The following is a 12,817-nucleotide window of genomic DNA, read 5'->3' as shown; positions in this document are numbered from 1 at the left end:
CTATAAATTTTTTCCCTAAACTGGATAGCCCTGTATAGGGATCTGTGAATATGAGTTTCTTGGAAATGAAGTTTAGGAAGGAAAAGGAAGAGGTGATCTGAATTTCCTCATCTCTTTTTAGAGTGTTAGGACTCGAGACCAGAAATTAGGTCATTCGGATTCTGGACCCACCTCTGACACTAGTTTGCTATCTGATATTTTTTAGACAAGTCATCTCATCATTCTGGACTTTGATATTTTTTCCTAAATCCTGAAAAGATAAGGTAGGAGGACACATCATTTGTGCTCTTAGGAGCTAAAATTTCTTAGAGAAATCCCTAAGAACAATTAGGGAAGCAAGGAAGAGGCAGAACAATTTCAGCGTTTTCATTGTCCTAATCTTAAGCAAGGTAATCCCACTTGTATATGTTTTTTCTATTGGAGAGCCACAGAAAAAAATCAATAAGCTAAAGATCCCTGAAGTCCTTTTCAGTTCAGATTTCTTGATAAAGACTATAACAAATGGGCAAAGGTGAAGATTTATTCCAATCTGCCTCATTTCCTATTTTTTACTTGCTATAGCAGAGACAGCTGGAGAGATGGGATCCATATCTTGAGCTTAGCTAAGCGTACTCTTCCTCTCTTTCATTCATACTTATCTCGTTCCTATTAATTCAGGAAGAACAAATGTATTTGTCTCAGTGGCGGTTGTTAAGTGCCTTAGAATTGGATCCAACTCACAGCTACCCTGTATAGGGTTTCCAAGGAGCACCTGGTGAGTTTGAACTGCTGATTTTTTGGTTCAAACTGACCTTGCCGTCTAGTGCTTTATCCCATAGCACCATATCAAGACTCACTTCTCAATGATTTGTTTTTTGAAATTCTGCATAGGGAATAAATCTGTAATGTTTGTCTTTACAGCTTGAAAGATTCTCCAGCAGTACCAGCTCCTGCCAGGATCACACACTCTACTCTGGACATCCATCTCTTCCACTAAGTGGGGCTATGTCTTCCTTTGCCTCAGAAATTGAGGCCACCAAGGAGGCTATGATAGGGACTGCCTTGAAGGAGCCTCAGGACAGTCTCTACCAATGGGGCTCCCTCCCTGAGATGCCCAAAGACAACAGTCCTCTCAGAGAAAAGTTTGGAAGTTTTCTGTACCACAAGGAGAAATTGGATACAAAGACTGAGGCACCTGAGCGACACACAGACTTCTTGCTGCCCCATGAGAGGGCTAGCCAGGATGGCAGTGGTTTTTCCCGTATTCTCAGCATGTTAGCAGATTCTACCAGTACACAGGAAAAAAGGCAACATAGCTTCCCTGATATTGAAGATGAGGAGAAATTTCTCTATGGCGATGAAGAGGAGAACTTAAAGGCAGAATCCCCACAAAAGCCACTTGGGGGCTCTGAGAGTGAATTTATGAGGCAGAAGGCAAGCTCCCTTCCCTTGTCAGGTCAAACTGTAAAGCGAGAATCCCTAGAAGAGACCAGTCCAGAATTTACCAAGATTCATGACTTGCTCAAGACCATAGGACTGGATATTGGGGTAACAGAGATAAGTAAGCTGGCTGTGCGCACCCAGGAACGACTTCATGGCAAGAAGCCATCACGTTCCTCAGCTGACCTCCATTCTTCAGTTGACCGTCGCTTTTCTTCGGATCGTGGTTCTTCAGTTGACCATCGTTCCTCAGTTGACCGTAATTCCTCAGTTGACCACCAGTTCTCAGCTGATCGGCGCTCCTCAGATCACCACAAACTAGAGAACAGGGAGGCACACAATAACATTACCCACTCTCCAGAGGTTTCCCATCCACACCCAGCCTCCCCTTATCTGCTTACAAAAAATAGCACCCCTTTCTTAAAGTCTGACCATTTAATAGGCCAGGTTCCAGGACCAGAGGTGATTCGTAGGGGGTTTCAGTCATCCATTGCAGTCAGATGCATGCTGCAGCCAGCCCCATCTGTCCCTATTAGACTTCCACACCCTGCTTCTTTATCTCAGTTTCATATGCCAAGGTCCCCTCAGTTTGCTGCAGCTCGGATACCTCCAAACTACCAGGGACCTGCCATTCCCCCTACCTCCTTTGATGCCTATAGGCACTACATGGCTTATGCAGCATCAAGATGGCCCATGTACCCCACCTCTCAACCATCAAAACACCCTCTAGCTGAATCACATAGGGTGATGCCAGTTACCAAACAAGCTACTCGTAGCCGTCCTAATCTCCGTGTGATTCCCACGGTAACTGCTGATGAACCCAAACAGGAAGAATCAACTCTCAGTTCAGTTCCTTCTGCTCAAGTGCCTGTCCAGGTGCCCATCCCTTCACTCATAAGATATAATCCTGAGAAGATCTCTGATGAGAAAAATCGTGCTTCCCAGAAGCAGAAGGTGAGTATTAGCCTTGGGTATCCTGTGCTTACACTTGCTGTTTTAATATAGCTTTGTTTTTATCTTTGAGAGAGGGCTGAATATTCATTAGGCCTGTTCACTTAAAAGTCTTTTGGAGGCTGCTCTCAGTGCACTAAGTAGATGTACATAACTCATCTGTTTTTTTCACACAGTTTCACAAAAAACAACTGAAAGATGGCCTAAGGTCCCACAGTGATTGCAAGACATTTTTTGAGAAAAGATTCTTTCTCTAACCTTATTGATGACCTTATAGCATTGGGGGTAAGGAGTCCTGGTGAGTTATGAATTGAGCTGCTAACCATGAGGTCAACAGTTTGAATCTTTCGGCCATTCTGAGGGCAAAAGATGAGGCTTTGTGTTTCCATAAAGCCTCAGAAACTCTATACAGGGTTGCTATGAGTCGAAACCGATACTTGACTGCACACCACCACTACTACCTTAGCATTATGGGTAGGAACTGGGAACCTTGAGGGCTTCAATTTAATAACAGGATGAAGAACCAAAATTGCGTTGTGTGAAAGAGCATCAGTGAACTTACTGTTTTAAGTCCTTCCCCTGTAGTAAATATGTGATTAAAAGCTAATACAAATTGTTACTTAGTAATTAAAACCAACCAAGAAATAAGTAAGCTTTGCGTCTTCTGGTTTATCAGCATCTATTTATGATACTTTTCAAAAAAGGCAGTTTTTATACTATTTGATTTAATTGGATTTCCCACACCAGAATAAGGGAGCAGAGGCTGGGCTACAGATGTAATAATTCTTGGTGTTTTAAAGCAGTAGATAAAAATTATGTAGAGATGGGGAATACAGAATAGATTAATTTGGAGTAGAAAAATTTAATACATGTTCTTAATTCTAAAGGTCCTTAATAAATAGCTTACTTTGCTTTGTTGTTGCTAAGCACTGTCAAGTCATTTTCAACTCATAATGACCCTGTAGTAGTGTTTCTTTAGGAGCAACTGGTGAGTTTGAATCTTGCGGTACAGTGCTTATCCTACAGTGCCACATGAGAACTCCTTACTTTGCTTTGGTACATAAAAATGTAATGTGTATAAATTTGTTTACTCATAAAATAATACAGACCTAAGGAGAAAAAAGGGAAAATTGGAGGACCTTGAGTCTCACTTCTTACTAGTTTAAAAAAATTTAGCTAGTTTTTAGGAAGGAAAGAGAAAAAAACCTTTCTCTTAATTTTTCATTGCCCTAGGATACTCTGAACTTGAGTTTTTAGTTAAGACTGTGCTCTTGGCTTTTACAATCTCTCTAAAAAGCCTAGTGCTTGAATCAAGACTGATATACAGGTACTTCACACTAACCTGTTAAGATAAAAACCAAACCCACTGCCATCAAGTCAATCTCAGCTCAAAAGAGACCCTATATAGAGTTTCCAAGACTGAATCTTTACAGGATCAGACAGCCTCATCTTTTGGCTGGTGGGTTTAAACAGTTGACTTTGCAGTTAGCAGCCCAACGCCAAGTCCAAAGCACCACCAGAGCTCCTTAGCCTGTTATACACAAACTGTATTTGTTTTTCCCTTCAGATGTAAGTAATAAAGCAGATCGCTAGATTTTTAATCTTCTTTCGCAGACTTTATGGCCTTGGGTAAGATAAAAGAAATCCTTCACAACTTCAGTGTTATTATTGTAAAATAGAGGTAATGTCTTGAAGATTGAATAAAATGTTAACATATAATGCAGCTAACACAGTACCTGCTCCATAACACATTCTCTTCTTGATGGTTTTCTTAGATAGATGACTCAAAACCAGTATATAAGTTATTGTTAGTGGCGTTAGGTTGACATTATTAGTATAGCACATCCTGTGTAAGAATAATAATCTCTAGGCAACACAATTTTGAAAAGAAGAATACTATTCTGGAATTTGTTTTGGAATGAAATACCACTTTGACTATCGGCAGTACCTCTGGGAGTAGTAGGCCTTTGAGTCTTTGTATTCAAATATTATCTAGCATGAGAGCTTATAGGAGAGAACACTAAAAAAGGAAGGATGATGGAGAGCAAAAGATTCTCTTAAACTTTGTGCTTTGCAGGTTATTGAAGAGAGGGAAAAGCTGAAGAGTAACCAGGAAGCACGCCAGAAGAAGATGTACTATCTCAGAACTGAACTGGAGCGGCTTCATAAACAACAAGGTATCAGACAGTCCTTTGCATGATTGGCTTTTTGTAATAACTTGAGCAGGAGACCTAAGTAGAAAGCTTTTGGGATTCTCATACTGGTTCAGTGAAAACAAAATTTGACATAGCCTGGCAGAAAAGTTGCAATAATAATGCAAATAGTCCTCAGATACCCTTCTCTCAGATTTATTATTTTACTGCATTTACTCTAGCCTTTTTCTCGCAATATATATGTGTATATAATTTTTTCTGAATTGTTGAAGAGTAGTTTATAGATAATATGCTCTTTTACTCAGAAATACCTCAGTATTTCTTAACAAGGAATTCTTTTACACAACCAAAATGTTCCTGTTATCTAACCTACAGAACCAATTTATATTTCACCAGTTGTCCCAGTATGACCTTTATAGCAAAAGAAAATCCAAGATTATGTGATAAATTCAATTGTTATGTTCTTTTAGTCTCTTTAAATCTAAACCAGTCATTAGTCTCTGTTTCATGACATTTTCATGAAATACCAACGTTTAAAATTTCTATTTTAAAACTATTCTTGTTGTTACTGAGAGTATACACAGCAGAACATACATCAATTCAGCAGATTTTGCATGTAAAATTCAGTGACATTGACTACATTCTCACCCTTCTGTTCTTAGTTGATCCTTCTTCATTAACATGAGCTCATTGCCCCCTAAGGTTCCTATTGGATCTTTCAAGTTGCTGTTATCCATTTGATAACATACCAATAGATTTATAGATTATAAAAGAGCTCAATGCTCCAGACAGACATTCTTTGCTAGCTAAACTAAACTATTGTGTGGTTTTAAGAAGATTTCAGGGGATATTTTTGGTTGAAGGTTTAAAGATTATTCAGGGCAATAGTTTGTAGGGTTTATGCATCCTTCATGGCTCTAGAAAGTCTGGGTTATATGAGAATTAGAAATTTTGTTCTGAATTTTCTCTCCTTTTGATCAGGATTTTTCTGTAGAATCTTTCATCAAAATGTTTAGTAATGATAGCCAGGCAGAACAACAGAAATGTATTTTCTCAGTTTGTTGTTGTTATGTGCCATCAATTGGTTCTGACTCATAGTGACTCTGTATAGGGTTTCCAAGGAGCAGCTGATGGATTTGAACTATCAACCTTGTGGTTTGCAGTCCAGTGCTGATCCTACAATGCCTCACAGTTAAGGAGGCTAGAAGCTCAAATTCAGAATACCAGCACTAGGGGAAGCCTTTCTCTCTCTGTTGGTTCTGAAGGAAGGTCCTTGTTTCTTTTTAGTTTTTTGTTGCTTGGTTCCTTGGAGCTTTCATGAAGGGGACCTGGTGGCACAGTGGGTTAATTGTTGGGCTGCTAACTCAGAGGTTGGCAGTTTGAACACATCATATGGAGAAAGCCACTTATATGGAGAAAGACGAAGCAGTCTGCTTCCATAAAGATTTACAGCCTTGGAAACCCTATAGAGCAAATCTTCTCTTACTTACAGGGTCACTATGAGTCAGTGTCTACTTGACAGCAGCAGGTTTGTTTTTGTTTGGAGATCTCATGTGGTATGCATGGCACGTGTTGTCCCACATTTGTGCTTTCTAACTGCTTACAGATCATCAGTTTTACATCCAACAAATCACGTTTTGTTCCATCTCAGTGATTGCAATCCCCCTCCATGCAACAACAGTTATCCCACTTCCTCCTTGTGGTTCCTTTTTCTATTCCACACTCCTTCCCATCCCTGTTCAACTTTGTTCTAGGTAAATGTTATCATTTTGATATTGAATGGTTATCCATTCCATGGTGAGCATACCTTACTAGTGTTAACTGTCCCTACTGTATGCCTATTGCTTGGCTGAAGATTGGACCATGATGGCAACTTCTGTTCCAGACATGAAGGATGGTTGAGGGCTATAGCCTCAGGTTCCTCCAGTCTATTTCTGACTAACAAGCCTCATCTTTCTTATAATTTTGAGTTTTGTTCCACATTTTTCACATCTCTCTGGGACCTTCTAATGTAATCCCTTTCAGAGTAATGGGTAGTGGTAGCTGGGCACCATGTAGTTCTGTTCCCAGAGCCATGGAGACTGATGTTCACATGTTGGTTCATACGACTAATTGATTCCAAGCATCTTCAGTTTTCATCACTCTTCTTTACTCCACATATGGCGAGACCACTAGTTGCACCTTAGATGGCTGCTTCTGAGCTTTTTAAGATCCCAGTCATGTGAGAAAAACCTCTTGTGGTCCATCTTCAGGAATTCATGAGATTGTAAGACCTGGCAGACATATTGTTGATTTAAGCAGGCTATTTTGGGCTAAGAAATTTAAATAAAAATACAGCCATTAAGACCTTGGGCAAGCCATTTTGGCTTGTTTGAGGGGAGGGAAAATAGGATGACTACTCATAGAATTGTATATGGAGAACTGGAACTGGGGGAGGGACTTCTGGGGGGACAAGAAAAAACTTTTGTGGAGGGCCATGTGTCTACAGGGCTGGGCGCCCGATTTTGCAAAATTGAATAAAGAAAACCTCACGCTCGCTAAAATGAGTACAGATGGATTACTTGAACGTTTGTCAGTATAGACAACGTTTCTCACAGTCACTACTCACCAAGGCAAGATGTAGAACATTGTCTTTGGGGACTGTGTTATACCAGTTGACTATGGAGTCCCCTGAGACTATGGTCCTGAGTCCCCAGGCCCAGCAACTCTCTTTACCTCAAGGTGTTTGGTGATGTCTAAAAATTTTTGTCATTTTGCTGCCTGGATGCTCCACCACATTCATAGGGAGTGTTTGCAACAAGGGTAAATAGCCATGTCAAACCCTCCCATACCCAATCTACCTATGTATCTCTCTATGTATCTACTTGTAAAATGTTGCAGGTTTGTGTATGTAACAGTATCTATCTCTATCGCCTTTAAACTTTTGCACATGCACAACACAAACTTGCATATACTGTTTTGGGAATTTGTAGAGCCCTAGTGTCTACAGCCTCGGAAACCCTGTACAGGGTTGTTATGGGTTGGAACCAACTCGATGGCACTTAACAACAACAGTGTCATAGTGGGTTACACTTTGGGCTGTTAGCTGCAGGTAAGCATTTTGAATCTCCACCAGCTGCTCAGAAACCCTATGCAGGTTGCTATGAGTCAGAACCAACTCGAAGTTACATATCAACAACAACAACAAGATCCCTGGAAGCCTGTCTGTAGATCCTTGTCTAATAATCCCTACACAAAAAATAGTGTTATCATTTAGCCTTTACCTCCATTGAAGCTTTACCTAAAATGACCATGTGGAATGAGCGATCCTCTTGTTTTTAGAAACTTTTGTAGGAAAAGACTTTATAGCCATAAAGTCCTGATAGATTACTGCTGGCTATTGAAAAATGATTCATGTCCTAATTTTCTTTCCCTGTGTTGCTTTCTATTGACAATTGACTACTCAGGAGAAATGCTGCGCAAGAAACGAAGGGAAAAGGATGGTCACAAAGACCCACTCTTGGTGGAGGTGAGTCGGCTTCAGGATAACATTATGAAGGACATTACAGAATTACAACAAGAGGCAGAAGAGGCAGAAAAGAAGCAGTCTGAACTGGACAAAGTGGCTCAGATCTTGGGAATTGATATTTTTGATAAATCTCAAAAATCTTCAAACCACAATAAAGAGTCTACAGAGAAACCTGGGAAAGCAGAAAAAGCTAAGAGCCCAGAAAAAATGTCATCTCCTTCAGATTCCTCCAACAGCAAGGTAACAACTTTTTCATTTCTATTATTTTATCTTTTCTCGCCCAAAAAGTTTATTGAAGCAGAAACAAGTTGGTCAAATACTTGCTGGAAAAAAAGCAGTTTTAATGGTAGTCAGAAATACTTTTAAAAAGGTATTCTAGCACAAGACTTCTTCATAAACTAGATTATGTTGTAAACTTTTTCTAACTCTTTTGGGAGTGTTGATTCTTATAAACTAGAGCTTATTCCTATTCCAAATCTATCCTGCGCTCCTGAAAAAAACTGCAGATTTCGGCACTTGAAAGCTGTTTCTTTAAGATAGGGATCTCGTTTTGTTTTTGCTGGCAATATATTGCCACACCAAGTGGTTGCAATTTTCACTCAAGATCATCATGATGCTGAGAGGTTTCATTGATATAACCTGTCAATCTCTAGTTTCAACAGTCTTAATCCAGGAGTGTTTTTTTGAGTGGGTGTCAACCACAGGCAGAGAATCCAGAGTGGTTTCCCTTAGATTCAGGGAGGAAAAGCTTGGAAGAGTCAGAGAAATCTGTCATCGTCTTCCAGCAGCTTCCTGTAGGTAGCAATCTCAATGTCAAGGACCATCTTAATATTCAATATGTTGTTGTTGTTATTTGCCGTGGAGTCAGTTCCGACTCATAGCGACCCTGTACAGTGTTTCTAAGGCTATAAATCTTTATGGGAGCAGAAAGCCTCATCTTTCTCCCGCGGAACAGTTGGTAGTTTCAAACTGCTGACCCTGAGGTTAGCAGCCCGATTCATAACCACTACGCTACCAGAGCTCCTTAATAGGTCTTAGTATTATCTAAGATTACGAGCCATTTCTTCTTTCATGGTCTGAATCTCATCCTGCAGATGGCCTGTAGTGTCTTGGTAGTTAGCAGCTTCAACAGCAAAATTCTCTTCTAGTTCACACATCTGGTGGTCCAGAGATTCATTAGTTCAAGAGCATCCTCTTCATAGGTGAGGGACTGGACCTGTCTCTCATACCTATTAGACTCCTGCTTTGCCTGGCACAAGGCATCATTTTTTCTGGTTAGCAGCCTCAGAGAGATCAGCAAACTTAGACTTGTACCATTTTTCAGCCTCCTGAAAGTTCTTGGCAGCCACATTTTCATACTGCTGACATAGGTCAGGCAGGGCAGCCGTGAGGTCAGGTTTGGAAACATCTGTATCAATTTGGACATGGTGTTCTTTTTTATTTTTTTGATGTTTTTTTTGTGAATCATGTGATAGTTGGACATGGTGTTTTTGAATCTGAGCCTGTAGCTCCTGGATTTCTTCATTGTGCAGTTTCTTCAGAAAGGCAGTCTCTTTTTGTAAGGATTCTACTTTCTGCTCAAGGTCAAGATGTGCCAAAGAAGAATCGTCAGCATCTTGTCTGAAAGATTACAGGCTGCTCTCGGCTTCCTCTCTCTGAAGCATTTCCTCCTGTAACTTCTCCTGGAGCCACATGATGACTTCAGCCAGGTTGTCGCGGGCCTTGGTGAGCTGATCCACCTGCCAACACAGCTCTCACATCTTTCATCTCACATCTCCTCTTTGTAGAGATCAGCCAAATGCAACTTGCCCTGGCCCTTGAGCTGCTCGAGCTTGGCCAGCAGAATCTTGTTTTGTTGCTCCAGAAAACCCACCTTGTTAGTGTAGTTGGCAAAGTGGTCATTGAGTTCCTGCAGCTCTACTTTCTTGTTGGTGTGGGTGTTCTTGAACTCACAATTGACATTGTTGGCCATCGAGAAGTTCACAGGATCCTGCAGCCACTGCACACGGGCATACTGTTCCACAAGCACCTGGCCAAGTAGTGCATGGTATACATGCTGCCCAGGGGACGAGGCATAGAGACTACGCCTGGTGCTGAGGCACAGTGCACTGGTAAGGCTGTAGGTGTGGGTAGATGTGGTTACATAGCTGTGATTGGAGCTTGGCTGGCTCACAGTGTCAGAGCCACTGAATATCCAGTGGTAAGAGGAGGAGGTCCTGGTGGCCATGTCTGCAAAGGGTGGTGGTAGAATGGGTGCCTGCAGCAGCACAAACTAGTGAGCAAGGGTACAATGGGAAGGCTCCTGCATCTCTGGCACAGGGACCCGAGAGCGAGAGTGATAGAGTCCTATGGACTCTTACAGAAGCTTTCTAATGATTTTCTTCACTTTCTTTTCCATTCTGCTGTTACTCTTGTCAGTTGTTTTATGAAATAGATCAGGTTAAAGTGCTGTCTCTGATCACCTCTGTCTCTGGCTTTCTATGATCTGTTTCTAACATGTACTTCTTAACCCACTTCAGTGTGACTTCTAATTAATTTTCATACAACTTGACTGTATCATCTTAGGAATTCATGTTTAACAACAGAGTCATTATCATCAGACTGCTAAAGCTAATAAGTGTATTTCAGTATCAAATTAGCAATATTTGACAAAAGAAATCACTCTTCTCCTAAATATGCTTTCTTTTCTTGCTTCTATTATACTTTTCCTCCTAGTGTTCTGGCTGCTGCTTTGCTTAGTGTCCTTTGCTGTCTGTCCTCTTGCTATCTGATCTTTTAAGTATTTGAGTTCCTCAGGACTCAGTCCTAGTTCAGTTCTCTTTCTCCCCCTAGGCCATCTCATCCCGTTTTATGCTCAAATACCAGACTAACCACTCCCAGTGTTATATTCTAGCTCAAATCATCATTCTGATAGCCACACCAGAGTGTCCAACTGCCTACTCGCCATTTCCACTTCATTGTCTCATATTGTTGCTATAAACTGCCTGTCAAGTTGGTTCTAACTCATAACGACTCTGTATAGGGTTTCCGAGGCTTGAAATCTTTGTGGGAGCAGAAAGCCTCTTCTTTCTCCCACTCATTTCAGAGGTACCTTAAAATCAGTGTGTCCCAACTCCACGCTAGTGATTCTGGTCAGCTTCCCTCCAACTTTCTCTTTCTTCAGTGTTACATATTGTCAATGAGTGATAACATTATCCATAAATTTTTATACCAAAAACTTGAAAAGCATCTTCAGTGTGCACCCTTTTTCCTGATTGTTCCATGCACAATTAGTTGCCAGATTCTGCCAATTTTTCCACTAAAATGGATCTCCATTCCATCCACTGTCTCTATTGCCATCAAAGTCCTAGCCATCTTCAAAGATATTCTTGATTGTACTGCAGTGATGGTAATACTCCCTTGCCTAGCTTTTGAGGCTTCATTTCATTCCTCTTTTCCCCCTTACTCATTATATTTTCATTGGCATTTTAGTTTTTCGAATGTGTCATCCTTCTAATGTCTTTGCATCCTTTGAACCTACTTGTTGTTGTTAAGTGCCATCAAGTCGGTTCTGACCTGTATAGGGTTTCCAAGGAGTAGCTAGTTCCAAGCTTGAACCACTGACCTTGCAGTTCAAACAGCTTTGCAGTCTGGCATTTTAACCCACAGCGCCACACTGCATACCATAAAAACCCCTCTCTTTCCTTGTCACTTCTCATTAATTCATACTCATTCTTCAGATCACAGTTTAAATTACTTTACAACTCCCTTCAGTGATTATCCAGACTGTTAAGTTTGCCTGCTATACATTCTCATGAAATTTTATTATTTTCCTTCTTATCATTTATGACAGTTATATAATTCCATGTGTAATTATTTATTTTATATTAGTCCTTCTATTAGAATTTTATATTCAAGATATCAGGGGCCATATCTGTTTCATGCATCAGTGTAATCCATAGTACATAGCTCAGTGCCTGGCATACAGTAGTGCCCAAGTTGATTGAATAATGAACATTTCTTTTTCTGTCTTACACTTAAACTTACTCATACCACTTCAAAATGTTTGAAGTTTTCTAGATGTGCAGTATGCGATTACACCGTTCTGATTTTGCATTAATAATTATCTTAGCTGAGAGTGTGATGGCGCCATATGATAGACATTGGACTGTAAACTACAAGGTTCACTGTTCAATTCTGCCAGCCACTCTATGAGAGAAAAATGAAGCTTTCTGCTCCCAAAAAGATTTAAAAGCCTTGGAAACCCTGTACAGAGTCTCTATGAATCAGAACTGACTCAGTGGCACTTAACAACACAATAACAATCCACTTAGCTTGAATAATCTTTCTCCTGGTTCCCCTTTTTCATTAAGTCCTAATTAAATACAGCCACTTTAGAATCTCACCTAGATTTTTTGTTGTTGTTAGGTGTTGTCAGGTTGATTCGATTCATAGCAACCCCATGCACAGCAGAACTGCACACTGCCTGGTCCTGTGCCATACTCATAATTGTTACATTTGACACCATTGATGTTGCCACAATGTCAGTCCATTTTATTGGGGGTAGGGTCTTCGTCTTTTTCATTGACTCTCCTCCACTTTATCAAGCATGATGTCCTTCTCCAGGGACTGGTCCAAAGTATGAGAGACGAAGTCTCACCATCCTGGTTTCTAAGGAGCATTCTGGCTGCACTTCTGTTCTTCTGGCAGTCCATAGTACCGTTAATATTCGTCTGCAACACCATATTCAAATGCATTGATTCGTCCAAGGTCTTCCTTATTTCATTGTCCAACTTTTACGTGTATG

At 40.6% G+C, this 12,817-nt stretch overlaps 1 protein-coding gene and 1 pseudogene across 1 annotated transcript in view; one reads left to right on the top strand and one right to left on the bottom strand.

Annotated features, from left to right (window-relative positions):
* Positions 1-12,817, top strand: part of ZNF318 (zinc finger protein 318) — a 39,815-nt gene that overhangs the window by 12,442 nt on the left and 14,556 nt on the right. The window contains exons 5-7 of the mRNA XM_006860487.1: positions 901-2,373; positions 4,448-4,547; positions 7,970-8,271. Coding sequence (XP_006860549.1) covers positions 901-2,373; positions 4,448-4,547; positions 7,970-8,271 — 1,875 coding nt within the window. The remainder of the gene's footprint in view (positions 1-900; positions 2,374-4,447; positions 4,548-7,969; positions 8,272-12,817) is intronic.
* On the bottom strand, positions 8,627-10,258 carry LOC102815682 (annotated as a pseudogene).

Source organism: Chrysochloris asiatica, unplaced genomic scaffold (genome assembly GCF_000296735.1).
Source record: "Chrysochloris asiatica unplaced genomic scaffold, ChrAsi1.0 scaffold00038, whole genome shotgun sequence".
Lineage (NCBI taxonomy): Eukaryota > Metazoa > Chordata > Mammalia > Afrosoricida > Chrysochloridae > Chrysochloris > Chrysochloris asiatica.
Note: the sequence above shows the minus strand (reverse complement) of the source record. Positions and strands in the feature narration are given on the sequence as shown.